General features: G+C 34.0%; 1 protein-coding gene across 1 annotated transcript; it reads left to right on the top strand.

Annotated features, from left to right (window-relative positions):
• Positions 1-10,245: 10,245 nt before the first annotated feature.
• On the top strand, positions 10,246-15,343 carry LOC143085098 (heat shock 70 kDa protein 12B-like). Its single transcript, XM_076261283.1, has 5 exons — positions 10,246-10,332; positions 11,043-11,379; positions 12,619-12,849; positions 13,684-13,840; positions 14,300-15,343. The coding sequence occupies exons 2-5, from the start codon at positions 11,062-11,064 to the stop codon at positions 15,340-15,342; spliced, it is 1,749 nt and encodes a 582-aa protein (XP_076117398.1). The 5' UTR covers positions 10,246-10,332; positions 11,043-11,061; the 3' UTR covers position 15,343.
• Positions 15,344-26,577: the final 11,234 nt, after the last annotated feature.

The following is a 26,577-nucleotide window of genomic DNA, read 5'->3' as shown; positions in this document are numbered from 1 at the left end:
GACATACCCGCATATGACAGTGAAAATGAACTAGCTGGATTCGCACTTTATATACACTGCAAATATCGAATGTTAAAATATCTTACCAATAGGTTTAATTGAAGTTTTTGAGTGGGTGCCTGATGTCATGTTTTATCTTTTGATTGATTTGATAGTGTTTTGTTTTGCTTAAGTTATTTTTAAAAGTCATAATTGACAGCAGATCAATGATAGTTTCTGTGTTATTAACATACAGCTGTTTTGAGCCTTGGAGCGATCCAGATATGGACATATAGTGTAGTTTCCACTAAAAGAGGGACGAAAGATACTAGAGGGACAGTAAAACTCATAAATCGAAAATAAACTAACAACGCCATGGCTAAAAATGAAAAAGACAAACAGACAAACAATAGTGCACATGACACAACATAGAAAACTAAAGAATAAGCAACTCGAACCCCACAAAAAACTAGGGGTGATCTCAGGTGCTTCGGAAGGGTAAGCAGATCCTGCTCCACATGTGGCACCCGTCGTGTTGCTTATGTGATAACAAATCCGGTATATAGTCTAATTCGGGAGGTCACATTCATGAAAGGGAAGGGGATTGTAGTTACGACGCAAGGACTAAATGCTCATATAAAGATTGATTGATTGATTGGTGTTCGCTACATTATAAAATATTTGCTATTTCCTGGAGATCCGTCTGTACCGATGGACGAAGCCGGGTGTCCGATGTGAACCACCAACCTTTGGCAGGACAAATGACAACCTGGTCAGTTAAGATTGTAGTCATGTTCACTGAAGGTGTGGGATTCGTATGCACAACCACACGCTAGTGATACAGAACGGCCACCGAGGCCTATTACCATAAAGATGTATTTTTGGTATATATGTTGTGGGATGTCTGTCTTATAGAGGTGGCACATTTTAGTAAGTCTTAAACAAATAAATTTTCTTAAAAATCAACAGATATAGTAAATATAATTGTACACATTTGATAAAAAAATCTTATCTGATAACTCCATTTTCTTTCCACAGATGATGGGCATGGAATCGAGACTACACAAAGCCTGCAAGGACTGGGTTTGTGGAACAGTTGAAGATTCTAAAAAATACTTCACACAGGAAGAAAAGCAAAAATTGCGTAAATAAATGACGTCACTTGATGAGAAGCCATTTTATCGAAAATTATTAAACGTTACTGCAATATTACTTGCGGTATTTACTACATTTTTAATTGGCTTTTTCTATTAATGTTTGTAGTTAAAAAAAGTGATATTATAAATGCACAATATACTAGGTAATTATTTCTAAAAAAAGAAATACCCGACCTGTATGTTTGTATATGAGTTATATTACTATTTGAAAAAGTTAGTCGTCTCTATCCATTCATTTAAACGGTTTATTTTTTTTTTAATTATTTCAACATGAAATCAAAGTTATTGTTAATATTTTAATTATAGATTTATAAAGAGTTTTCATGATTAACAAAATAAATAGAGTAATATCGTACTAGGAATCTGATGTTCAGTAGTTTTTATACAGATAAGACGGTTGGTCTTCCCGTTTGAATGGTTTTACACTAGTCATTTTTGGGGGACCTTTATAGCTTGTTGCTCGGTGTGAGCCAATGCGCTATGTGCATACTCCGTTATAAAAAAGGTATGGTACAATATTCGACAATCGATTGATTCGACACATTCTATTTTGTAGTATAATTATCTTGTCAACTGTACTCGATCGTATCAGTTGGTCGATTCAATCAATTGTTGTACCAAATTAACATTCTTCATTCATGTCAGGATATATCATCTCAGTCAACTTTGCTATAATTATAATCAATTCTGTAAAATGTTAATTTATATTGCATTCAAAGCACGATCGTATCGATCGTATTCAATCGATACGATTGTGCCACTGTTGATCAATGTAATCAACTCAGTCAACTCTATTTTCTTATTTCAAATATTGCACGATCGTATCGAACGTATTCAATCGATACCATTGTGCCACAGTTGATCAATATAATCAACTCAGTCAATTGTATTTTCTTATTTCAAACCTTAAACGATCGTATCGATCGTATGCAATCGTTACGATTGTGCCACGGTTGAATAATATATTCAACACAGTCAACTCTATATCAATTTTTCAAACCTTGCACGATCGTATCGATCATATTCAATCGATACGATTGTGCCACATTCCGTCATTTCTTTTTTTTGGTCATGATATTGTCAGTTTCTCTTGACTTGATTTATATATAAATAAGTTTCGATGACCCTTTGGTATCTATCTGTCGCCTTTTTTTAAATTGCAGGAGAAACTAGAACAGTTGTTTATATATTTTAGTGCTATTATTATGTAATTAAATCTATTTAAAAATTATACAATTAATACATCCATACAAATGTTATTTTGCTGTCCAGCAAGTTTAGACATGCAGTCATGTCAATCTTGAAATGTTTGTTCAATCCTAAATTATTGAATAAATAACATCATCATTGCTTGACACTGTATATAAATAGTACGAAGTTCTCCATTTGTACTAAAAGTGGACCCTAATATGGTTATACCTTTTCTCAAACTTTCCCTAGTTATAATAAAGTAATGACCGAAATTACGTTAAAATTTGCTGTAAAATAATATTTGTGTACGTCACGTAGGGATGCCGTTTGTCGTATGACAGCCAGCGTATAGAAACACATAGAGATCATCTAAAGGTCACAGACTCATGTGTCGAAAAATATGCTTAACGACGTACTATTTTTAATACATTATGTGTTTCAAGATTACCTCTCCAACCTTGTGTTCGCTTGTTGTTATATAAGTCATTTAGCGATATGTGCAAGAATATTTGTTTTGTAAAATTTGGGTTACCTTCTCCTTTAAGGTTATGAATATCATTCTGAAATGTTCGTTAGCCTTTTGCTAATATATATAGTCTTTACGTACATATTAACTAGTTATCAAAGTTACCAGGATTATAATTTAATAAACCAGACGCGCGTTTCGTCTACATAAGACTCAACAGTGACGCTCATTTCAAAACAGCTAAAAAGGCCAAACAAGTACAAAGTAGAAGAGCATTAAGGACCCAAAATTCCAAAAAATTGTGTCAAATACGGCTAAGGTAATCTACTCCTGGGAAAAGAAAATCCTTAGTTTTTCTAAAAATTCAGAGTTTTGTAAACAGGAAATTTATAAAATATCTATGAAACTATTGTTTCTGTGGTAACAGTCTATGGAAGAAGTGAATCGATATAAACGTTTCTTATATCAACGAGTGATATTGTCTCATATCAACGAGTTGCATTGTGGGAAATTTCAGACGAATGTTAGCATTTGTTGAAGAAAGGCATATTTCTCGGTATAAAGTAATGACTCTTTTCTTAAAACAGGGTGATATTTAACACGACATACGTCTGCTGTATAATTTCCATGAATTATTTTATATAATAACAGGCAAGGTGTATTTATACGAGAAAATTGAATTGTTGAATAAATGAAACATAAATGTACGATTTATCATTTGTAGATGTTCACATTCAATAAATATCATGTAGCAAATCCAGTGGAATGAAATTGAGATGAAGTCAATTGTTTGCTAAGCCAAAATCACCTATAAGTCTAAGATACTGCTATATTTCATTATTTCAATGCGATGTTTGTCTTATATAATAGCGATGTGTTTTAAATATCAAAAATTTATGAATGCAATACTTTTCTAATATAACTGCTATAGTTTTCTAATATAAAATGAATACGATAACACGTCACAATGCATGTCAAGAAAACCGAAAACATAATTCACCAACTTAGATCATGACCGGTTTAATGTTTGAGGATCAATATCTCCAGAATTTAGTACCTGTAACAAAATTGACTCTTACATGAACTTATTATTTCGAAAATGTAAAATTATATAAATTAACATATAACAACAAACCAGAGTATTCTGATTTGTATCACTATACAATGTAATAGTTATTACGACGAGGTTTAATTGCCTGTCATTTATTCACCATTTACACTCAGCAAAAATATATCTCGGTACATTGACCTCACTTTCAGGTAATATCAGGTTAATTAAAGAATCAAGTTTAAGGCAAAGCATAACAAACAAGCAATTTATGTGGAATTAACAGCCACAGTTCACTTTGAATGACGAGGTCTGACAAGATAACAGAATGCCGACATGATTGATTTAACTGACAAATCTGTGCACCATTGGTAGCAATGGATGCTATAGTTCCTCCAGGTTAAATCCTAAAGAGAACGAGGGCCATGATCCCCAGATACGTCGGGTCTTATTCGCATCACCCCCTGGTTTCAGGGGAGTAAAGATTAACAATTTAACAATTTCTAGATCATAAAACAGTTAAGCTCGAACTGGTACCAATTCAGAACCGGCCACTCAGGGTAGACATGAGATGGTTTCAACAGAACTTCCTGCGGTAACGCAGGAAAGTAAAAAACTAATAAGATCCAATACAGGAACGGATCATAACCCCTTAATCTTGCCAGACCCCGCCAAACAACCTTTTACTGTGACAAAATATTTTATTACCATATAATGAAAACAATTATACTATTATTGGATATATAAACTCTGAAAGTTCATAACAAAAATTTAAAGTTCTGTATGTGTTCCAGGTGGATAAACTAAAATCATACTGATTGTTCCAATCACATTGCCGCTGGCTGATTGTCCTGGTAAAACTGTATAACACTCACTCGAATATTTAGAATACGATAGTTCTCAAAAGTTTGTTCAGCAAGCAATTCCATCGGCTTAGTCTAGTCATCTTTATTTTGTCCAACAACGTATTAAGTATCAGGCTTCTCTCTGAACAGCCTGAAAAATGAATAAAACAGCAGCAGACACAAGTAATTGTTGGTAGAGTGTGAGGGGAGGTGAGTGGGTTTTGAAACTTTAACTTATCCAGAGTAGCTAGTTCAACTGTGAGGCTGAAGTCACGTGATGTTTATAAGCCGGAAGCGAGATGCAGATCCGAATGATAAAATATGTCATTTAAGGAAAATAAATATATTAATCAAATCTCTTTCATTAAATTGGTTTATCTTATAAGTGATAAACCTTATTATTTTCTAAGAAAAGTGCTTGTGACCATCCACAATAACTTACGGTCATCCGGTGTTCAGTATTCTAGTACTATTTTTCCATTCTTAATTTTATTCAATTTTCAGAGGCCTTGCAAATAAACTTCTTCCTTTTGGCCCGAGAACACAGTTATTTCGTAGTGCATTTCTTTCAAACAATAAATTCAAATTAAAAGAAATCGCACATGCTCTATCTCAAAAAGATTTTTACAGTGTAGTGTACTACGGGTGGAACAAATTATATCAAAATTATAGAAACAATTCTGTGTTAAGGGGGTGTAAAATTCAGTTTGACAGCTTTATACGTAATAAAATTTGTCCTTTTTTGACTGGAACAAATCACTACTAAACTTAAAGATTTAGCACTCTAATGACGTTTTTGGAGGACTGGAAAGCAGTTATTTATGAGAGGAAATTTTAAAGATTTATAAATAAAACAAAATGGTGTATGAGTTCGAATGAGACAACTTTTCATCAAAGTAATAATTTGTTTAAAGTAAACCATTATAGATCAAAGTACGGAGCCTTGGCTCATAGCGAACACAGTGGCGGATCCAGGGGGGGGTTCTGGGGGTGCGCACCCCCCCTTTATTTTTGCCGATCAATGCATTTGTATCGGGACATATGTTTTGCACCCCCCCTTTGCCCTGGGTGCCCTGGGTTAGCACCCCCCTTTCGAAAATTCCTGCATCCGCCCCTGGAACACCACGATATATAGAACCCAAAAAATTACTAGTGTTAAACTAAACCATTCAAACAGGAAAACCAACCGTCTAATTTGTATAAAAAAAACGAGATTCAAAAGTACAGGTCAGATTTTGTCGAATCAATCTGAACGAGGACAGTATGATTCATCTTTGGAACAAGTTAGTTTCATTGTTACCAAAAAAGAAAGTTTTCCATGCGTGCGTTTGGATAATATCGGATATATATTATTTCGATACGTTCATTATAAAATTTGCTAGATACTATATACATGTATGTGAACAATAATTTTGATTTTTAGCCGTTTTATGACGACATTGTTCATAAAACCCTTATTTGATTAGTTTTGCTTCCAAAACCAATTGAGAAATTTGAAAGATGTTGCCAAAACCAATTTGAATTTAAGTATTGGTCTAAAAACTGCTTATTTACATACAATACTACTGAGAAGTAAAATCACAAAAATATTGAACTCCGAGGAAAATTCAAAACAGAAAGTCCCTTATCAAATGGCAGAATCAAATGATAAAACACACCAAACGAATGACAATAACTGTCATATTTCTGACTTGGTACTGGCATTTCAAATTTCGAAAATGGTGGATTGAACCTGGTTGTATAGCGATAAGCCTCTCGCGTGTATGACAGTTTCATCAAATTCTGTTCTATTTACAACGATGCGTGAACAAAACAAACATAAAAGGTAAAATTGTAAAAAAGAAAATTGGTACAGCAGTCTAATAATAATACTAATAAGTACTAATATTGATATAACAAAAACACTGCTATGATATTTTAAAAGTATCCCATTGATATTAGAATAATAACATTTGTTTATTTATGTATATAAGAAAAATACAGCACATTAGATTTTACACGGACATAAACTTTTGCTTTTAACTAACTTGTGAATGCATATTTAGACGCAATTGTTGTTTATATTTGAGAATTAAGTTTTAAAGTTCGTATTTTCTTAATTTTTCGTTGCCGAAAACAACATTTGCCGCAAGGAATGTCTGCATATTTACAATTGATATTAGACAATATCGTTATGTGATATAAGAAACGTTTTAATCAATTCGCTTCTTCCATAGACTGGGTAAGCTAGGAATAGTGAAACTTAAATTGCTGAATTGTGATTTTATGGAAGGCATATTGATTCGAAATTACCAGAAATTATCATTTGGGAATTTTCAAAGGTATTCTAAACAATCTGTCACGTGCAAATTCTATTTTAAAGCTAAGATCTAATATGAATGTACTTATATATGTACATAATTAATATATTTCTTCCTTGTACAAGAAGTTAACTCTTGTAAGTATAAAATGGCCATTATGTTTTGTTTATAGCTTTTGCAAGTCATATGATTATCTTCAGTATATAATGTCAAAAAATACATCTCTGCATGGAAGTAGTATACTGCACCATTACAAAGGCTCAGGGTGTGAATGTTTGAATTCAAAGAAACCAGACGTAAACGTATTATGGATTAAACAATATGAAAAAACATGTCTGTTACCAGACATTTTGTTATAAATAGGTCTGAACTGAAAAGTCAATCTAATTGAAATATAGATCTCTGAAATCAGAGATCTATATTTTAATTAGATTGACTAAAAGTCTGGCACATATCATTATAATATATAACCTATTTAAAAAATCGAACATAAGTAAAAAATAACAGTACATATAAACACTTATTTATTGACAAATTCATATACTAGTAGTGAGTGTGTGATATTTGGTTTCGTATAGATGAGCTAAGGTCTTGATCGAGTTTACATAATAAAGAAAGATAGGAAAACAATAATAAAATATAACGTTTAAAAGAGAAAAGTTAGTTAAAATAAAGAAAGTTTTTGTCTGAGAACACAAATGCCCCCGCTCAAGCTTACTGATAATAAGTGTAATGAGACGGAAAGACAGACGGATGGGTGGACGTTTGGACAGGCGGACGGAAGGCGGTGAAGCGTAACGCCCTATTTGCGGTGCGATGGGGTTACAAAAATAAATGATAGAGGATAATGGGATGAAAAAGTATAAAGAATACACTACAAACTCCTCAGAGTCTGAATTGACCAGTTTTTGTGCTCGACCAGTAAAATCGAGCACACATTTTACTCGACTAGTCTCGACATTGTCTCAACTGTACTTAACTGTACTTAAGTGTACTCGACTAGGTCTCGACTTTACTTAATTAGTCTGATTCAGTACTTGATGATCTTTGTGTAGTCTGAAATGGTCTTGACCAAGGCTCGACCTGTCTCGACCTGTCTTGACTAGTCTCGACCTGTCTTGACTAGTCTCGACCTGTCTCGACTAGTCTTGACCTTCAAATTTAGTTTTGACTGGTGTAAATCAGCCCATCTAACTAAATTAAATATTGATCTTACAAAATTCAAGCTTATTAGGTAGTTTGATTTATTGCTGTGAAATGAAAGAATTTAGTAAACTTAGTATACATTTAAGATAGCTGCATCGTTTGATGAAAATCCAAGTTGATTTGAAAAAGTTATTAAAAAAATTAAAGTGTACTATCTCTATTTTGTCCGAATTGCAAATCCTAGCTTTTTTACCAAAATTACTTTAATTCTTAAATTTTACAGCAAAACAACAAAAAACTAAATGAAATGGGATTCAGTAAGCTTGATATATATCTAAGATATCTGCATAGTTTGATGAAAATCCAAGTTAATTTGAAAAAGTTATAAAAAAAATTAAAGATTCCTATCTGAATTTTTCTATAATAATTTTTTTTTTACATATTGTAAAATTAAATTCTTTCATTTCACAGCAATAAATCAAACTACCTAATAAGCTTGAATTTTGTAAGATCAATATTTAATTTAGTTAGATGGGCTGATTTACACCAGTCAAAACTAAATTTGAAGGTCAAGACTAGTCGAGACAGGTCGAGACTGGTTGAGACAGGTCGAGACTAGTCAAGACAGGTCGAGACAGGTCGAGCCTTGGTCAAGACCATTTCAGACTACACAAAGATCATCAAGTACTGAATCAGACTAATTAAGTAAAGTCGAGACCTAGTCGAGTACACTTAAGTACAGTTAAGTACAGTTGAGACAATGTCGAGACTAGTCGAGTAAAATGTGTGCTCGATTTTACTGGTCGAGCACAAAAACTGGTCAATTCAGACTCTGAGAAGTTGTAGTGATAACTAAAATAAAATAATTAGATTATGCAATATTGATAACGGATAGTCTGGTACAGAAATGTACGATATACAGAAGGAATAAATCATAATTATTTTTATAATTATGGATAATTTCAGAAATAAAATAATTGTCATGAGAATTTTATATCATATGGTGGTACAACATGGTCAACTACACATAAATTTAGGCACACACAAGTACTAAACAGCCTTCTTTCAAACGGTCTCAAAGAATTCACATTAACAAGTCTTGAATGTTAGTGGCACAATAATACAAAATTGACCGAATTAAATGATGATACAGTATGGTCCTCTACTTATGATGGCAAACAATCCTACTAAATATGATAGCTTTCTGTAAACTGTTTTCAATGATTCGAGTTCAAGGATTGTTTTTCTTGCAATACTCCATTAATAATCATTTTTTTACAGTATTCTTTTGTTTATGCTTTGACAAAGTCCATCACAATGAAATCAGTTTGTATTTTGTTATAATTGTTATTTGTCAAAGTCCCATACCTCCCGTAAATATGTTCAGATCAAATTAAATTGGCAGTATAATATCCAACTACACATGATGCCAAACAATCTTACCAAGTATTAGAGCTTTCTGTAAAAACTAGCTACATGGAATTGAGTTCACAAGACGTTATTGTCACAATTCTAGAATAAATACCCCAAGTCCAATAATTTGCTGTTAAAATAGTCGAATAAGAATGGCGATACAATATGGTCAGTTACTCATGATGGCAAACAATCCTACCCTGTCTGAGAGTTTTGTACTTAACGACTCAGATAATTTCCATTCGCATGGTGTCGTTGACAGTAATTAAAACAAATGGTCAAATTCCAATAAATCGTAAAAGTTGTCAAAAGAAATAGACAATATAGCCTGGCCAAGAGAATACGACGACACAACATCCTAATAAGTATGAAATGTATGTTTGTAAACAGTCTTTGAGTATTGCTATTTCCGGACAGACGGAAAATAATTGTATAACTCGCGGCGACACGAGTGGGAGACAATAATTTCCAACCCATGATGTATCTGTTTAAACAATACAGTGGTTTCCCATCTCAAACTGTAATCAAATATACGGTTAAAACTTTGTTCAAACTGTTGAAAAAATACATAAAATTATATTGTCTATTGTTTCTCATGACTATTTTTCATATATAAACAGATTTGTAAACACATAGAATAAGATAATTTAAAGGCTATGTTTATCGCTTATTGATTGATAATGTAAAACAACAAATACTGTAGTAGTCTATAGTAAAATCTATTTTAACAAGCATATTTTTAATTTCCTTCCTTGTGTCAAATCAGGTTTCAAGTTTGAAGAATTAGGTAAGCATAAATGTATACATAACATCTTGGTTATGTGGTTTTTCTTTCTTTTATTACTGTTAAATTATATGGGTCGTGGTTTGAAATGTATTTCTATAATAAGATATAGTTACATTATCATTATTATTTTATACCCATGCACAGGCCTTCTAGCCAATACAAATGTAGGTACATGTAGTTTATCAATCCAAATATAAATGACTCGAGTAAACATTAATATATGGTTGACAACTGCATTGTGCATAGGGTTATAACGTCAATGAGACAGAACCAAAGACAATGCAAAAACAGAGAACATCAGAATGTATATTGTAGTTCAATACGACCAACAATAGTGTTTGCATTGTCTCAGGCTCTAACTCGTCGGATTCAAGAAAATGTATGAACAAAATTATTATCAGCTATCTAGGATCTGCAGTCCATTCAATTCCGTAAGCATCAACATTAAGCTGCGGTACGTATTAAAATGTAGTTCTGCTTGTGTGTACTTATTTCTTGCATTTCTTTATGTAAATCTGCAAACACAATATATCTCTTTATAATATGCCACTCTCGGTGTAGTCGTTTTAACTAATTTATAAAACACACGAATTTGATAGACATAGTAAGAATCTATATATTTTGTGTTTTAAATTAATATACATTTGATAGAAAGGTGAAGCCATGGTGTAAGTGTAACATCTTTCAAGTGTTTTATATATTAATTTCAGATTATAGTAAAATATCAACATGGCTGCTGCCGAGGTAGAGAAAACCCCTATGTTAGTGGTAGCCTTTGACTTCGGTACTACATTTTCTGGTTATGCGTTTGCTACACTGAATGACTACAAAACTAACCCATTATCGATATCAACTTATACTTGGGCTACTGGATCTCAAACTGGAATGTCCCTGAAAACTCCAACATGTATTCTGTTTGATCCTGATGAAAATTTTGTCGCATTTGGAAAAGATGCCGAGGACAAGTATACTGAGCTAGCACAAGAAGATAACCATATTGGATGGCACTACTTCCGCAGATTTAAAATGAATCTGTACAAACACCAGGTATTTTTCACTTATATGTCAATATTACCACTGTTGTTGGGTACCATGTTGAATATTTTCTATATATGAATTCTTGGATTAGTTATACTTTTTATTACATTGACTTTCAATTATTGAATGTACAAAGAACTATATCGTTTTCTATTCGTTCTCATTTAAAATAACAAGATTTTTTAGATTATATAACTATTCATACTTTTTTATTGTTTTACAGCCAAACAACTCTAATCATATTAATTAGGCGCAAACATATTTACAACATGAATATGTACACGATTAAGGGGAGGGTGTGAAAATATTTGCCCCATGTAATATCTGACATTTAAATAGTTCACTCTAAGCTCGCAAATACTATTGTGTAAATTACAACACATTGTGTTTTTAAGAATACATTGTTACGGGTTATGTTCTTCTCATATATTTCATGAAGATATGATACTAAACCTCTAACGGGAGGGATTGTGCTTGATTTTCATAGGGTGAAGACATAATTTTCCAATCGGTTTTATTCAGGTCTGGAGCTGGCATGTCAGTAACTGCTAGTAATCCTTTGTTAATTTTGTTTATGTATTATTGTCATTTGGCTTAGTTTCTTTTGTTACCTATTCTGACATCGGACTCGGACTTCTTTAAACTGAGTTTTATTAAACGTATTGTTGTGTGTGTTGTTTTTTCTACATTAGCTAGAGGTATAGGGGAAGGGGGATATTTCACTGAACACGTTTAACCCCGCTGCATAATTGCACCTGTTCCAAGTGAGGAGCCTCTGGTCTTTGTAAGTCTTGTATGAGTTTTAATTCTAGATCATTTATATGTTTTGGAGTTTAGTATGGCCTTCATTGTCATTGAATTTGTACACATTGTTTAGGGGCCATCTAGAGTACGCCTTCGGTGCGGGATTTTCTAGCTGTGTTGAAGAACCATTTCTGGCATTCGATTGATGTTTGCTCTTTTGTTGGGTTGATGTCTCTTCGACAGATTCCCAATTTCCATTCTTAATTTTATTGTGTCACTTAGAATACAGTGTGTTACTAAGATTATTCTAGGAATAAAAACGTGTTGTATTACAGTATACGGGGTGTAGAACATATACTCTGTGTTACTATAAGATGATGGGCGCATTGATAATGGTCGAATCGATTGACATACTACATGGTAACTTGTGTTTCTATATTGAAAATTTAGAGTGTTGCATGTTGATGTAATATAATCTATTAATATGAGACTGTACTACTGCAGGATATGCCGCGAGATCTAACGATTGATGACGACCTTGGAAAACCTATGTTGGCAATGAAAGTGTTTTCTGAAAGTATAAAGTTCTTGAAAAATCACATGATGACAGAATTGACTAAAAGGAATATTTTGGAACATGCATTATTACAACCAGACGAAATACAATGGGTGTTGACAGTTCCCGCCATCTGGAGTGATGCGGCTAAACAGTTCATGAGAGAATCTGCTGTGAAGGTACTGCATGTGTATAAATGTATTGTATAATTCAGAACATTGTCGTATCGGTTAAGTAATATTAATGTCCACTGAGCCTTAGTGACTACGTTTTTGAATAATGGATACGTGTTTTGATAAATTATAAATAACTTACAGAAATATCAGGTAAAAACATCCGCATTAATTGCTCTGAAAAATGAAATAACAACTTGACAAAATGACTACCGCTTAAAAAAACGACTGTGTAGAGAATATTTTATAGAATCTACAATTTTTTAACTCACGAACAATGAGGCAAATGTTCCTACTTTTAGCAGATGTTATTATTGTTTTACTCTTTTTTAGACATTTTCTGCTACAATGTATATCTACTTATAAAATACACTTTCAGTCGTTGAGTTAACTAAATAAAACTGTTCGCACTTTGCACGAAAAAAGAAAATCCGTCTCAAATGACCCCCCCCCCCTTTTTTTCGCTCATCTGGATCGAAGGTCCAAGTGAGCTTTTCTTATCATTTTGTTTTAAAACGTTATTAATTTATCAAATTTGGTTACCCTATAGCCAGCTGAAAAGTATGCCGCTGTATAAAAAAAAAACTTTATAAGTAGCCATAATTTATATTTATAACTTTTGTCGCTGTATTAATTGTTTAGGTACTCGATCTACTAGTAATCATATGTGACTTTGCAGTCGTAGCAAATCTTAAAAGTAAAAATAATAGTTGTTATATGAAAAGAAGATTTACAGCATTGCTGGTGTGTGTTTAGTATTAAGATACATTGTACCCTTTGCATATTTAAATTCAGCTAAACATAAGTCAGATGATTTTTTACTTATTGTAATGATTTCAGGGAGGTGTACGAAACACTCAGTTGATTTTAGCATTGGAACCCGAAGCAGCTTCTGTGTACTGTAAACATATACCTAACGAACTAAAGGTTGCAGGTGGAAAAACTACAATAGATGCACTGTCACCAGGGACAAAATACCTTATACTGGATGCAGGAGGTGAGGACATTTTATCGTTAATGCTTGATAAAACAAACTACAATGTTCACCAAAAAAATATTCAAAGAGATTTAGTTAATATTTTCAGAGTTTTTTTTAATATCGTGAAATGATAACACAATATCATCGTTTAATGATACTGCAGATACAATAGGTAAGAAAAAATTGAACCAAACTAACTACAAGTAGAGAACTATAATTCCGTTCTTGTAAATGTTTTCAAAATAAATATACTTTATTTTATACTTTGCTCATTGTTGAAGGCCATACGGTGATCTATATTTAATTATTGTATCATTTAGTCTGTTGCGAAAAGTTGTCTTATTGGAAATCATACCACATCTTTTTTTTTATATATTTATGTCGATATTGCAGCTACATGTAATGCCGATTTAAATGCAATTCATTTTTTTTTAATTATTATGTAGGTATGACCATATCTTAACATTTTCTTGTCAGGTGGTACCATAGATATAACGGTACAGGAGGTACAGTCGGATGAATCCATTAAACAGCTGTATATGGCAAATGGTGGCGACTGGGGTGGTACGAAGGTCGATCTTGCCTTCGAACATTTTTTGGAAGAATTTGCAGGAAAGCCTGCATTAAAGATATTTCGAGAAGAGGATAAAGGTGGTCACTTAGATTTACAACGTGAATTTGAGATAAAGAAAAGAACCATTAAATCGGACCAGAAAGGTAAACTCACTATACGAGTGCCTGTGTCCCTTAGAGAAGCCCACAAGAAGGTGTTGGGGAGGGATCTTCAAAGTAACGATTTAGCAAAACTAGACAAAGATAAACTGCGCCTGGAATCCAGTGCTGCTAAAGACATGTTTGCAGAACCATGTGACTACATTGTATCGCATCTTCAGAAGATTTTTGATGACCCAAAAGTAAAAGGGACCGACACAGTTCTTATGGTAGGTGGGTTTTCTGAATCAGTTGTACTACAACATGCAGTCAAAAAAGCATTTCCATCCAAAATTGTAATTATCCCACCTGAAGCAGGTCTAGCCGTATTGAAGGGAGCAGTCCAGTTTGGTTTTGACCAAACGGTTATCTCAACCAGGGTGTGTAAAGTTACATACGGCATAGAAAGTAGCAGTCCTTTTGATGAAGGGAAAGACCCGGAAGATAAAAAATTTATTGATGAAGATGGTGATGTCTTGTGCAGAGGTCGATTTAGTAAGCACGTAGAAATCGGACAATCTGTGAGAATCGATGAGGAGATTAAAGAACAAATCTATTCTCCGGTTTCTTCCGATCAGACATCAATGGCAGTTAATGTGTGGACGTCTACAAACAAAAATCCGAGATACACAGATGAAAGGGGTTGTAGTCTTCACGGTAAAATTTCTGTCGAACTTCCTGATTCAAAACTAGGCGTTTGTCGGGATGTTGGTGTTAAAATGATTTTTGGTAAGACGGAACTGGAAGTGAAAGCCATTGTTAAGCATACAGGGAAAAGCACTGCTGCCAAATTTGACTTCCTACGCTAATTCATTAAATGTACAACACAGGGTTTTTTGTTTCTTTAAACTAAATATAAATTTGTAGAATATATGTGTTTTGTTGAAATAAATTATCTTCTTTAATTTCAATTTACTGCTTTTTTGCAATTTTAAAAACTGGAGGACAGCCTCCTATACATTCTGATGCTAGTCAAATATAAAACTTATTTTCTAAACGCACGAAAATTAAATTAGGAAAAAGGTATGTTATCGGATAAACATACATAATTGGAACAATGTCAAATAAAAATTTAATTTTCCAATGTGTTGTTTTGTGTAACATGCAGGGCTTACGGACATAAAAATTATTAGCATAAAAAAAAATCAAAATGAAGTGGTATGATTGCCAATGAGACAACTTGCCATAAAAGTTTAAATGAAGTATATGTAAGCAATTATAGGCAACCGTATGACCTTCTACAAAGCGAAACACCCATACCGCATATAACAACGTAGAGTTAAACATGTTTGTGAGCACGCAACACTCCTCTAACCTGGGTGTAACAGCAAACCGTAAAAAGCAATGAAATTGGTTTAAGTAAAAAAAAAAGATACGTGGCACAAATCAACTAATCTAAAAACAAGACGTAAAACACCGGATTTAATGTTTTGCACATGTATTGCGAATCGAGTACAGTTTTTATTGCCGAGCTTTCGCGATAAACTGACGTTGGAGTAATAAAGTGCCTATTTCTGTATTGGTCCAGGTAAATGTTAGATGTTAACTGTACTTTTCCTGAGTCCCGAATACAACTGATGGAGAAGAAATACATATCCAAAAGGTAATAACAAAATATCATCTTATTGACACATGCTATTACTTATTGAAGGTATATTTTTCACGTCAAGTTATATCCCTCCCGAAAAGTATCACAGAGTCTAGCCTTTTCAGATATAAGATTTCCTTGCATTAGCAAGTATTTTCAAATTCAAATTCAAACATTTTTTTTTTAGATAAAACACCTAATCTGCAAATTTTATTTTTCTTGCCTAGCCGGGATTCAAACTCGTGCTATAGGGATGTCGAGATAACACCGCCCGAACTGTGCACAGCGTTCTAGACCATGCACTCGACAACCTAGATGGAACTTAAAATTCAGTTTTTCGGTGGCCTAGTTTTACCTTCCCGCGTTAGTAGAACATATGAGTTGTAACACAGTACACGATATGTAAGGCATGAAGTGGAATTTATTCAAGATTAGCTATTTAAATTATTATTATTATTATTATTACAAGGCATTTTTATAGCGCAATAATAGTTATCAAAGGTATCAGGATTATAATTGTGTACGTCAGACGCGCGTTTCGTCTACAAAAGACTCATCAGTGACGCTCATATCAAAATAATTATAAAGCCAAACAAGTGCAAAGTTGAAGAGCATTGAGGATCCAAAATTCCAAAAAGTGGTGCCAAATACGGCTAAGGTAATCTATGCCTGGGATAAGAAAATCCTTAGTTTTTCGTAAAATTCAAAGTTTTGTAAACAGGAAATTTATAAAAAAAAAATGACCACATTATTGATATTCATGTCAACACCGAAATGTTGACTACTGGGCTGGTGATACCCTCGGGGACGAAACGTCCACCAGCAGTGGCATTGACCCAGTGGTGTAAATAGTTATTAAAGGTACCAGGAATATAATCTTGTACGCCAGACGCGCGTTTCGTCTACATAAGACGCTCATATCAAAATATTTACAAAGCCAATCAAGTACAAAGTTAAAGAGCATTGAGGATCCAAAATTCCAAAAAGTGGTGCCAAATACAAATACCCTCGGGGACGAAACGTCCACCAGCAGTGGCATCGACCTAGTGGTGTAAATAGTTATCAAAGGTACCAGGATTATAATTGTGTACGCCAGACGCGTAAAACTACAATTACTCTAAGCGCTTTAGATGTTAAAAAAAACGTACACAAGTTCGTACATACACGAAATTTCAAAGTTAAAAATATACCAAAATATATATGTTTAAAAGCATACAGCATCAAATCAACTATAAAAAGCTTTAGACTCCAGCAACTTGATTAAAAATGACTTAAAAGAATTATTAATGAATAAGTAAAAATTTGAAAACTTGTTATCTTAACTAAATATTTCTAAAATTGCTGAATTTTGTTTTTAAAAATAAGTTACTTAAATACTCCAGCTTGTAAAAAAAATAAAAATAAAAATGTTAAATCAAAATATACAGAAACACATAAAATCAGACTAAAATGTACAAAATATTAGAAATCAACATCATTCAAATACAACCAATCAGAGTGCCAGGTCTTAACTTATGAGCGATCCACAAATGCAACTTTGAATAGACGCGTCTTTAGTCCTTTCTTCAATAGTTCTAGCGATTGTTCATTTCGAAGATTTGTTGGAAGGCTATTCCACAGAGTCCCGGCCGCCACATCGAACCTCCGTTCACCATACATTTTGGTCCGTTCATTTTTTGACATCTCAATTAAAGAAGCATTTTCAGATCGTAACGATCGTGTTGGTTTGTAAAAATGTATTAGTTCACACAGATACGAAGGTGCAAGTCCATGCAAGGCTCTGAATGCGTAAAGCAACAGTTTGTACTGGCATCGGAATTTAAATGGTAGCCAATGAAGAGTCATAAGTGTTGGAGTTATATGTTCAAACTTCTTTTTTGCGGGTCACTAGTCTGGCAGCTGTGTTCTGAACACGTTGAAGTTTGGATATACTCGAGGCATTCACACCATACATCAAAGCATTACCGTAATCAAGTCGCGACGTTACAAGAGAGCATACAAGAGTTTTGCAAGGGTCCTCCGTTATATATGATCGAATCCGTCCTATGTTATGAATCTGATGGAAACAGGATTTGGTAATTGCATTTGTCTGTTGCTGCATGCTGAGGGTTTGATCGAGAAAAACTCCAAGATTTCGAACACAGGTAGATTCACTTAGTATAAAATTATCTGTCGCAAAGAATGGCGAGATGTTTGCTTGCTTAATTATGTTGCCTCTTGGTGGAGCAAAAGGCCACTAACGATATTTCTCCACCTTGTTCTGTTCTTTTCTAGCCTCTCCAGATCGTGCAGCTTGTAACCTTCTTTCTCCATCTCGGCTGGAACATTCCTTCTTCAGGTGTATCTTGGTCTGCCCCTGCTACGCTTTCCTTGTGGGTTCCACTGTAAGGCTTGCCTTGTAATGTTAGTTTTTGGCTTCCTCAGTGTGTGTCCTATCCATCGTCATTTTCTCTTTTTTAACTCTTCATCAACTAAGGATTGGTTGGTCTTTTCCCAAAGATCTTGTTTGATATCTTCTCAGGCCATCTGATATTAAGGATGCGCCTGAGGCAGTTGTTAATGAAGACATGAAGTTTATTAAGCAGGTTTTTTGTTGTTTTCCAAGTCTCAGCTCCATATAAGAGTATGGTTTTTACGTTTGAATTGAACAAGCGTATTTTGGTCTTAAGCGTGATATTTCGTGCTTTCCAGATTGACCCCATCATGTTAAATGCAGTTCTGGCTTTGCCAATTCTGATCTTTCCATCTTTATCTGAGCCGCCAAGATTATCCAAAACGCTTCCAAGGTATGTAAAGGATTCAACTTCTTCTAATGCTTGGGTGTTAACCATCAGACTTGCTTGGGACTTTGTGTTTGGCTTTAACACTTTGGTCTTGTTATGATTGACGGAAAGGCCCGTTTCTGCTGCTCTCTTTTCAACCTGCTCTAGTTTGTCCTGCATTTGTTGGTGGTTGTGGGATAGCAATGCAATGTCATCGGCAAAGTCTAGGTCATCCAGCTGAGTGAACATGGTCCATTGGATGACATTTTGTCTGCCATCTGCCAACTGACAGGACGAATAGCATAGGTGAAAGGAGACAGCCTTGTCTTACCCCAGTTGTTATATCAAAAGCCTCTGTTAATTGACCTTCATCTATAATCTTACTCGGCATTCCTGTATAGGTGTTTCTGATGATGGTAATAATTTTTTTCAGGAATGCCATAGTGTCTTATTAACTGCCACAACACATCTCTATCTAAGCTGTCAAAAGCTTTGGCAAAGTCGACAAAAACGGAATAGAGTGATGAATTGAACTCTTGTGATTGTTCGAGGATGATACGTAAGGTTGCTTTTTGGTCTGCACATGATCGGTTTTGTCTAAATCCAGCTTGGTTGTCACAAAGCTTTTCATCTATTGCATTTTTGAGTCGGTTTAACATAACTTTATTTAAAACTTTCCCTTGAACTGATAGTAGCATTATTCCTCTATAGTTGTCACAAATGCTTAAATTGCCCTTCTTTGGAAGCTTTAGCATGTGTCCTTCTTTCCATTCTAGCGGGACCTCTTCTTCTTCCCAGATCTTTCCAAACAGCTCATATAGCATTTGAGTTGATGTTTCAATGTCTGCTTTCAGTGCTTCTGCAGGTATGTTGTCAGGACCTGGAGCTTTGTTGTTCTTTATCATTTTTGTGGCTTTCTTTATTTCTCCTGTTAATGGTCTTTTACACTATACTGCCAAAAGCTCTTCCGAGGGTGAGATGTCAGCTTTTCTTACAGGTGGGTCCTGGTTTAGCACACCCTTGAAATGCTCAACCCATCTTTTCGTTTGATCTTCATGTGTGTTAAGTGTTTTCCCTTCTTTGCTTTTGACTGGTCTACCTTTCTGGTATTTACCAATTAGCAGTGTTATGTTGTCATGCAGAGCTTTGATGTTGTTTGCTCTGGCTGCTTCTTCTGCTTCTGCTGTCAGTTTGTCTACAAATGCCTTCTTATCTCTCCTTGCACTGTTCCTGACATCCTTGTTAGATATAGTATACTCTCTTCAGGCTGATTGTTTTGCTGATCTTGTTTTGCTGTTGTTCAGGATATTTTTTTATATTTTTCCTTTTTTCTACTTTTACAAGTGTTTCTGGCGTTATCCATTCCTGATGTTTCCTACTTTTTAAACCAACTGAAGTTTCGCAAACTGTCGTGAAAGCTTTTTTAATCTCTTGCCAGTGATCTTCTATTGAAATTACTTCCTCTGCTGCATTCTGAAATGTTGAGAAGCGATTTTTGGCTCTATCGGGAATTCTGATTTCTTTGTTTTGTTTTCCAACATTGATATGTAAAATCGTTTTCCTGTTGATCCAATAATTTGGTGTTTCTTCAGCTTCAATAAGGTGGTGGTCAGTGGCAGCGTCAGCTCCTCTTTTAACTCGGACATCTTGTAAACTTCTCCTAAACTTCTTGGAGATGCAGACATGATCTATTTGGTTTTCAGTGTTCATGTCTGGAGATACCCATGTTGCTAGATGACATTTTTTGTGTGGGAAAACTGTTCCACCGATGACCAGATTGTGATTTGCACAGTGGTTGGCAAAGAGCTCTCCATTCTCATTCATTTCTCCTAGCCCATGTCTTCCTATTACTTGTTCATAACCGGTGTTGTCGCTTCCTATTTTAGCATTTAGGTCTCCCATTAAGATTGTGATGTCTTTGGAGCTACATTTCCTGGTGATTTCTACCAGCAATTGATAGAATTCTTCCTTGATATTGTCCTCTGCGCCATTTGTAGGGGCATAGCATTGGATGATGTTTAATGATATCCTTTTATTTGTGGTCTTGAATTTTGCCATGATGATTCTTGCACTTATTGGCTCCCATCCAATGAATGTTTTCTGAGCTTCTTTTGACAGCATAATGGCAACTCCTTCAGAATGTTGACCGTTCTCCTCCATATGTGAAGAGTATATAATCATTTCTCCTGATGCAAGTTTTGATTGTCCTGCATCATTCCATCTTGCTTCCGCTATTCCTAGTATGCCTATTTCATATGCCTTCATTTCATTGGCGATTGCTTGCGCTTTTCCTGAAATGTACATAGATCTCACATTCCATGTTTTTATCTTTGTTGCGGATTTAGAGTTCAGAAGTCTCAGTTGTGTAGCTTCCTTTCGGTTGTGGCCATCCAACGTCATTCTCCTTCTATGTAAAGGTCTTTTCTTCTCTTTCATCCAAAGTTTGTAAATTTTCGTTTCGTGTTTCTGTAATCCGTTTTAACCTCTAAGCGGGGGATTGGCCTACCTAAAGGTTCCAGGTGGTTTTGTAAAGGCATCTGGAATGTAGCCTTCCCCATACGGGTCACTGGCCGGTGGGGCATTGTTTGTCCTCATACGCCCTTTGCCGTTGTCGATTAGCAGCAATCTTCCGCCGGAGCAGTGATCTCCCCACTATTTGTCCAATAGCTGGAGTGGTTGTCTTGAAAGGACTAACGGGTACCACCAACCGGGATTAGAAATCAGAGTTTTCCTTCTCCTAGACAGTCTGCCTTCATAGGCTCACGAGACCCATCTTCCCGTCGCCCTTGTAGTTATGCCTGAGGCCTTTCGGTGCTCAGTATCCATCTGTTACCACGGGGAGGTACTACATAGGACTTGATGTGGAGAGGCTATGTACTGGCAGGATGAGACTGACAAACTGCTCACCTTTTCACATTTCTGTAAGCCAGCTGTGCTGAAAACGAGAGTTGACAAGCACACAGACACAAAACACAGCACACTAGACGTAAGATGCAATCACAGAAATAATTTCATGTATCTGATAAGTAAATTTGTTAATTCAACATGCGTATTGTTGTGAGTTTGGTTTTTCTACATTGGCTAGATGTAAAGGGGGAGGATTGAGATCTCAAAAACATGTTAAACCCCGCTGGAGTTTTGCGCATGACCCAAGTTAGGAGCCTCTGTTATTCTTGTATGTTTTTTAATTTTAGTTTCTTGTGTATAATTCGGAGTTTAGTATGACGTCCATTATCACTGAACTATTATACATATTTGTTTAGGCCCAGCTGAAGGACGTGCTTTGGTATGGGTATTTTCTTGTTTCTATTGTTCTATATACTTTCCTTGTAATTTCACAAGTGCCTAACCATATGTAAACTATTGGGTTATCTGATGATGACGATTTTAGTTTTTGAAGTAGGTCTCCAATATGATGTTTATTTTCTATGGTTGCCCCTCTTTTGTATATCACGTTGAAATTTCCTTTAACGGAATTTGGTGTGAATTCTTGTAATCCAACTCCTTTACTATCGGTGATTAGGTATGTTTCTCGGTCTAGCGCCGCACCTCTTATTTTTGAGTAAAACTTCTTCCTTTCTTTCAATATTTTTGTCACCGACATATATGTATTATATAAACTGTATTAAGTCAACTTGTGGCAATATGGAAAAGTTTAAGCAGTAATTGTTTTATTTTCAACAGTATATTTGTTCCGTATAGGGCTCCCTATGTCGGACAAGGAGAAAAAACGTGGTGGGTGACTTTTTTTTTCGCTACATATTTCTGATGTTATATGGGGACGAAGTCCCCAATTACGGTAGAAAAATCAATAAAAAAAATCAAAAATTTCGGGAAAATTTCCCGAATTTTTCATTCTACTAATGAACTCAAAATCGTTAACTTTTTTTTCAGATCTACTTCCGTTTCCGGTCTTGTTTGCATGAGACTTTGAATAAAATGTATATTTATCAACATATCAACAAATATAGGAAGGAATTTAACACCCAATCATTTTTAATAATTGTTTGATATGAAAAAGACGTTACCTGGATAACAGCGTTTTTTTGTTTACATTAAATATGACGTCATAACTTAAATAACGTCACAACTAAATCCCTAACAACAGAACCAATATCGGAAACGTTACGGTATTTCCGTTTCTTTTATCAACATGTTTGAATTAAAAAAATAAATAATACAGACTTCGTCCCCATTCACAGGTAATGCCTGCCTTATATTACGTTAAAAGGTTTAAATAATGTGGTATATATGGATAATATGATGTAATGATGTGATTTGATGTATAAATTGGCTTGGATGGACACAAATTTGAATGATTGACACAGATTTACCAAAAAAATTTCACTAGAACAAATTTCAACTTGCTGTAAACCGGAACCGGAAGCAGTCCTGTCGCCTTTTATTTTTTTAAATTGCAGGAGAAACTAGAACAGTTGTTTATATATCTTAGTACTATATATTAATATGTAATTAAATATATTTAAAAAAATCATACAAATAATACATCCATACAAATGTTATTTTGCTGTCCAGAAAGTTTACACATGCAGTTATGTCATTGCTGAAATGTTTGTTCAATCCTAAATTATTGAACAATTAAAATAATCATTGCTTGACACTGTATATAAATAGTAATTTGTACCAAAATGGATCTTAATATGGTTATACCTTTTCTCAAACTTTCCCTAGTTTTAATAAAGTAATGACCGAAGTTACTTACGTTATAATTGGCTGTATTTGTGTACGTCAAATAGGGATGCCTTATGTCGTATGACAGCCAGCGTATAGAAAAACATAGAGGTCATCTAAAGATCGCAGACTCATCGGTCGAATAATAGGCTTAACAACGTACTATTTTCTATACATTACATGTTTCAAGATTACCTCTCCAACCTTGTGTTCGCATTTTATTACAGCTATTGAGCGATATGTGAAAGAATGGGTTTTTTTTTTATAAAATTTTACAATGTTTAAGGTTATGTATATCATTCTGAAATGTCAATTAGCCTTTTGCAAATATATAGATCGGAAAGATAGTCTTTACATACCCTTTAAACTATTGTTCGGCGGTAATATAAAAATAGTCAAACTTATATTGCTAAATTGTGATTTTATGGAAGGTATATTGATTCGAAATACCCCGAAATGATCATTTTGGGAATTTATAAAGGTAGTCACGTTCTAAAAAGTCTATGTTAAAGGTAAGATCTAACATGAATGAATATATATTTATATATATACATAATGAACATATTTCTTTTTGTATAAGAAGTTAATTCTTGTAAGTATTTTATAGCCATTATGTTTTATTTAAAGCTTTTAAAAGTCATATGATTACTTTCAGTATATACTGTAAAAATATACATCTCTAAATGGAAATAAGATACTTGGTTTGGTATAGGTGAGCTAAGGTCTTAATCGAGGTTGCATAATAGAGAAAGATAGCAAAACAATTATAAAATGTAACGTACAATACAGAAAATTTAAGAAAGTCTGAGAATTTGTCAGATGACACGAATGCCCCCACTCAAGCTTGCTTATATGTGTCATGAGACAAACACACAGATTGACGGACGGTACGACAGGCGGAAGGATGGACGGTTAAGGGACACACTTAATGCCCCATTTGCCGTGCGGCGGAAGTAAATAAATGATAGAGGATAATGAAATGCAAAAGTATAAAGAATAACAATGGAAAATAACTAATTAGATTATGAAATACTGATTATGAATAGTCTGGTACAGGAATGTACGACGTACAGAATGAATAAATCATACAATTATGTATAAATTAAGAAGTTAAATTGTCATGAGATTTTTACAGAGAAAGCGTTATTTTTAAAGATAAAGAAATATGACCATTCAAAAGTAAGGAATGTGGAAATGAAGAACTCCCTTTAAGACCCTTATAAAACATTGAAATCCCTTATAGAAACACAAAACCACACGTTCCAGGAAACCCCTCCCCTCTGATCATATTACAATGTGTATAACGACAACACGAAATTGTTCTATTAGTACATTTCTCGAAATTTGAATTACTCTTTACTCGAACAAAATCAAAACTCACAAATATGCTTACAAATGTCAATGTACCAAATACAATGAATAATTTTTAATTTGCAACATCTTTAATACCTTAGCAAAAGTGGTTTATAGTTATTTATAGTTGGAGAGATTTTGTAAACAATAAAGAATTTGAGAACTAAAGGATTTTCTTGAAATGCCGTTTATACCCTATATATACAGATCATATGGCGTCTTTAATATTCTACAATGGTTGACCAACTTTCTAAAAATATCTCTTGGTTTAAATTTTTTAAATTCAGATTACACACATGGTTCGCTTATATATTTGCACTCATTGCACTTATATAGAATGAAGATAATAACATCTGTGTCTGAACTTTTTATTGTTTCATTTTAGAACATAAAATGTTTTTCTGTTACAATTTTAATCATGATGTATCGTGTTATGTGTACATGCTATGCTGCCCATCAAGGGCACTTGATTGGAATAATAAATCTTCTTCTTCTTCTTCTTCTTCTTCTTCTTCTTCTTCTTCTTCTTCTTCTTCTTCTTCTTCTTCTTCTTCTTCTTCTTCTTCTTCTTCTTCTTCTTCTTCTTCTTCTTCTTCTTCTTCTTCTTCTTCTATATTCTAATCTTAAACAAGAAGCATTTAAATGACCAATTGTGCAAAATATCAATTTAAATTAACTCCAATTTACTACATTTGCTTTACCCCATTTTTTAAAAATTCACGAATAACAGGCAAACAAAATCTGTTTTGTATAACCTCACAAACGGCACCGGCTGGTTACCCGTTATGTAAGGAAAAAAGTAAAATATTATTTTTTTAAAACATGCTACAGGTCCAAGGTTTCCGAACATCATATAGTATTCATGTTATAAGAGGAATGATGTCACGAGGAAGATGCAATTGTCTAGAGTCTTCATTCACTGTCAGGTCTCTTTCCACTGTCTTATTTTTTCTGTATCGAGTCATTCTAGAGTTCAGAATCATATTGTAAAATATCAATTATTTTTCTACAATGCCTGTATTACGAAGAAACTAAGATGTCAAATATCTCCGACATCTAAAATGAATTTTGCTATCATTTGAGGTCCATTTATGGATCATAAAACTCCTAACAATACAACTTTTTCATTCATTCTTGGTTTTTTTTTAAATGATGTAGTTTGAGACTTCGGACGAACGAAGTTTATTTAAGGAAGTTCGCTGCTTAGTTTCAAAATAAATAGCTTTCCATAAAACTATTATATATTGATAGGGGATTAATTAAGGAAGCAAAAAAGCAAAAAAAATATAGGGGTCAATGTGCTTGTTTTCGAGATATTAGCCATTGGAATTTTGGCGGGAAAATGTTCTGTCTAGAATTTTCTTAGTTTTCTCATTGACCAATAAAAGTTCTCAAAAACTTTTAAAAGATAAATAAGATTTGATAAGACTTTTACAAATAGTTTATAATTATACATGTATTAGATTTATAAAAAGAAAATTGGGGGTCAATGGGCAAAATATTTTAAGGCATTCAAATGGATAAAACCAGAGGATTTCAAAAATCTGACTAAAATTCCAAAAACATGACAAGCAAACATCCTTAAGTGTAATTTTTAAAGGTTGTATCCCAATCACAGGGCTGGACATGACTGACCATCCAATTTGATA

Source organism: Mytilus galloprovincialis, chromosome 8 (genome assembly GCF_965363235.1).
Source record: "Mytilus galloprovincialis chromosome 8, xbMytGall1.hap1.1, whole genome shotgun sequence".
In the NCBI taxonomy this organism is placed as follows: Eukaryota; Metazoa; Mollusca; class Bivalvia; order Mytilida; family Mytilidae; genus Mytilus; species Mytilus galloprovincialis.
This window is presented reverse-complemented; position numbering and strand designations above follow the sequence as displayed.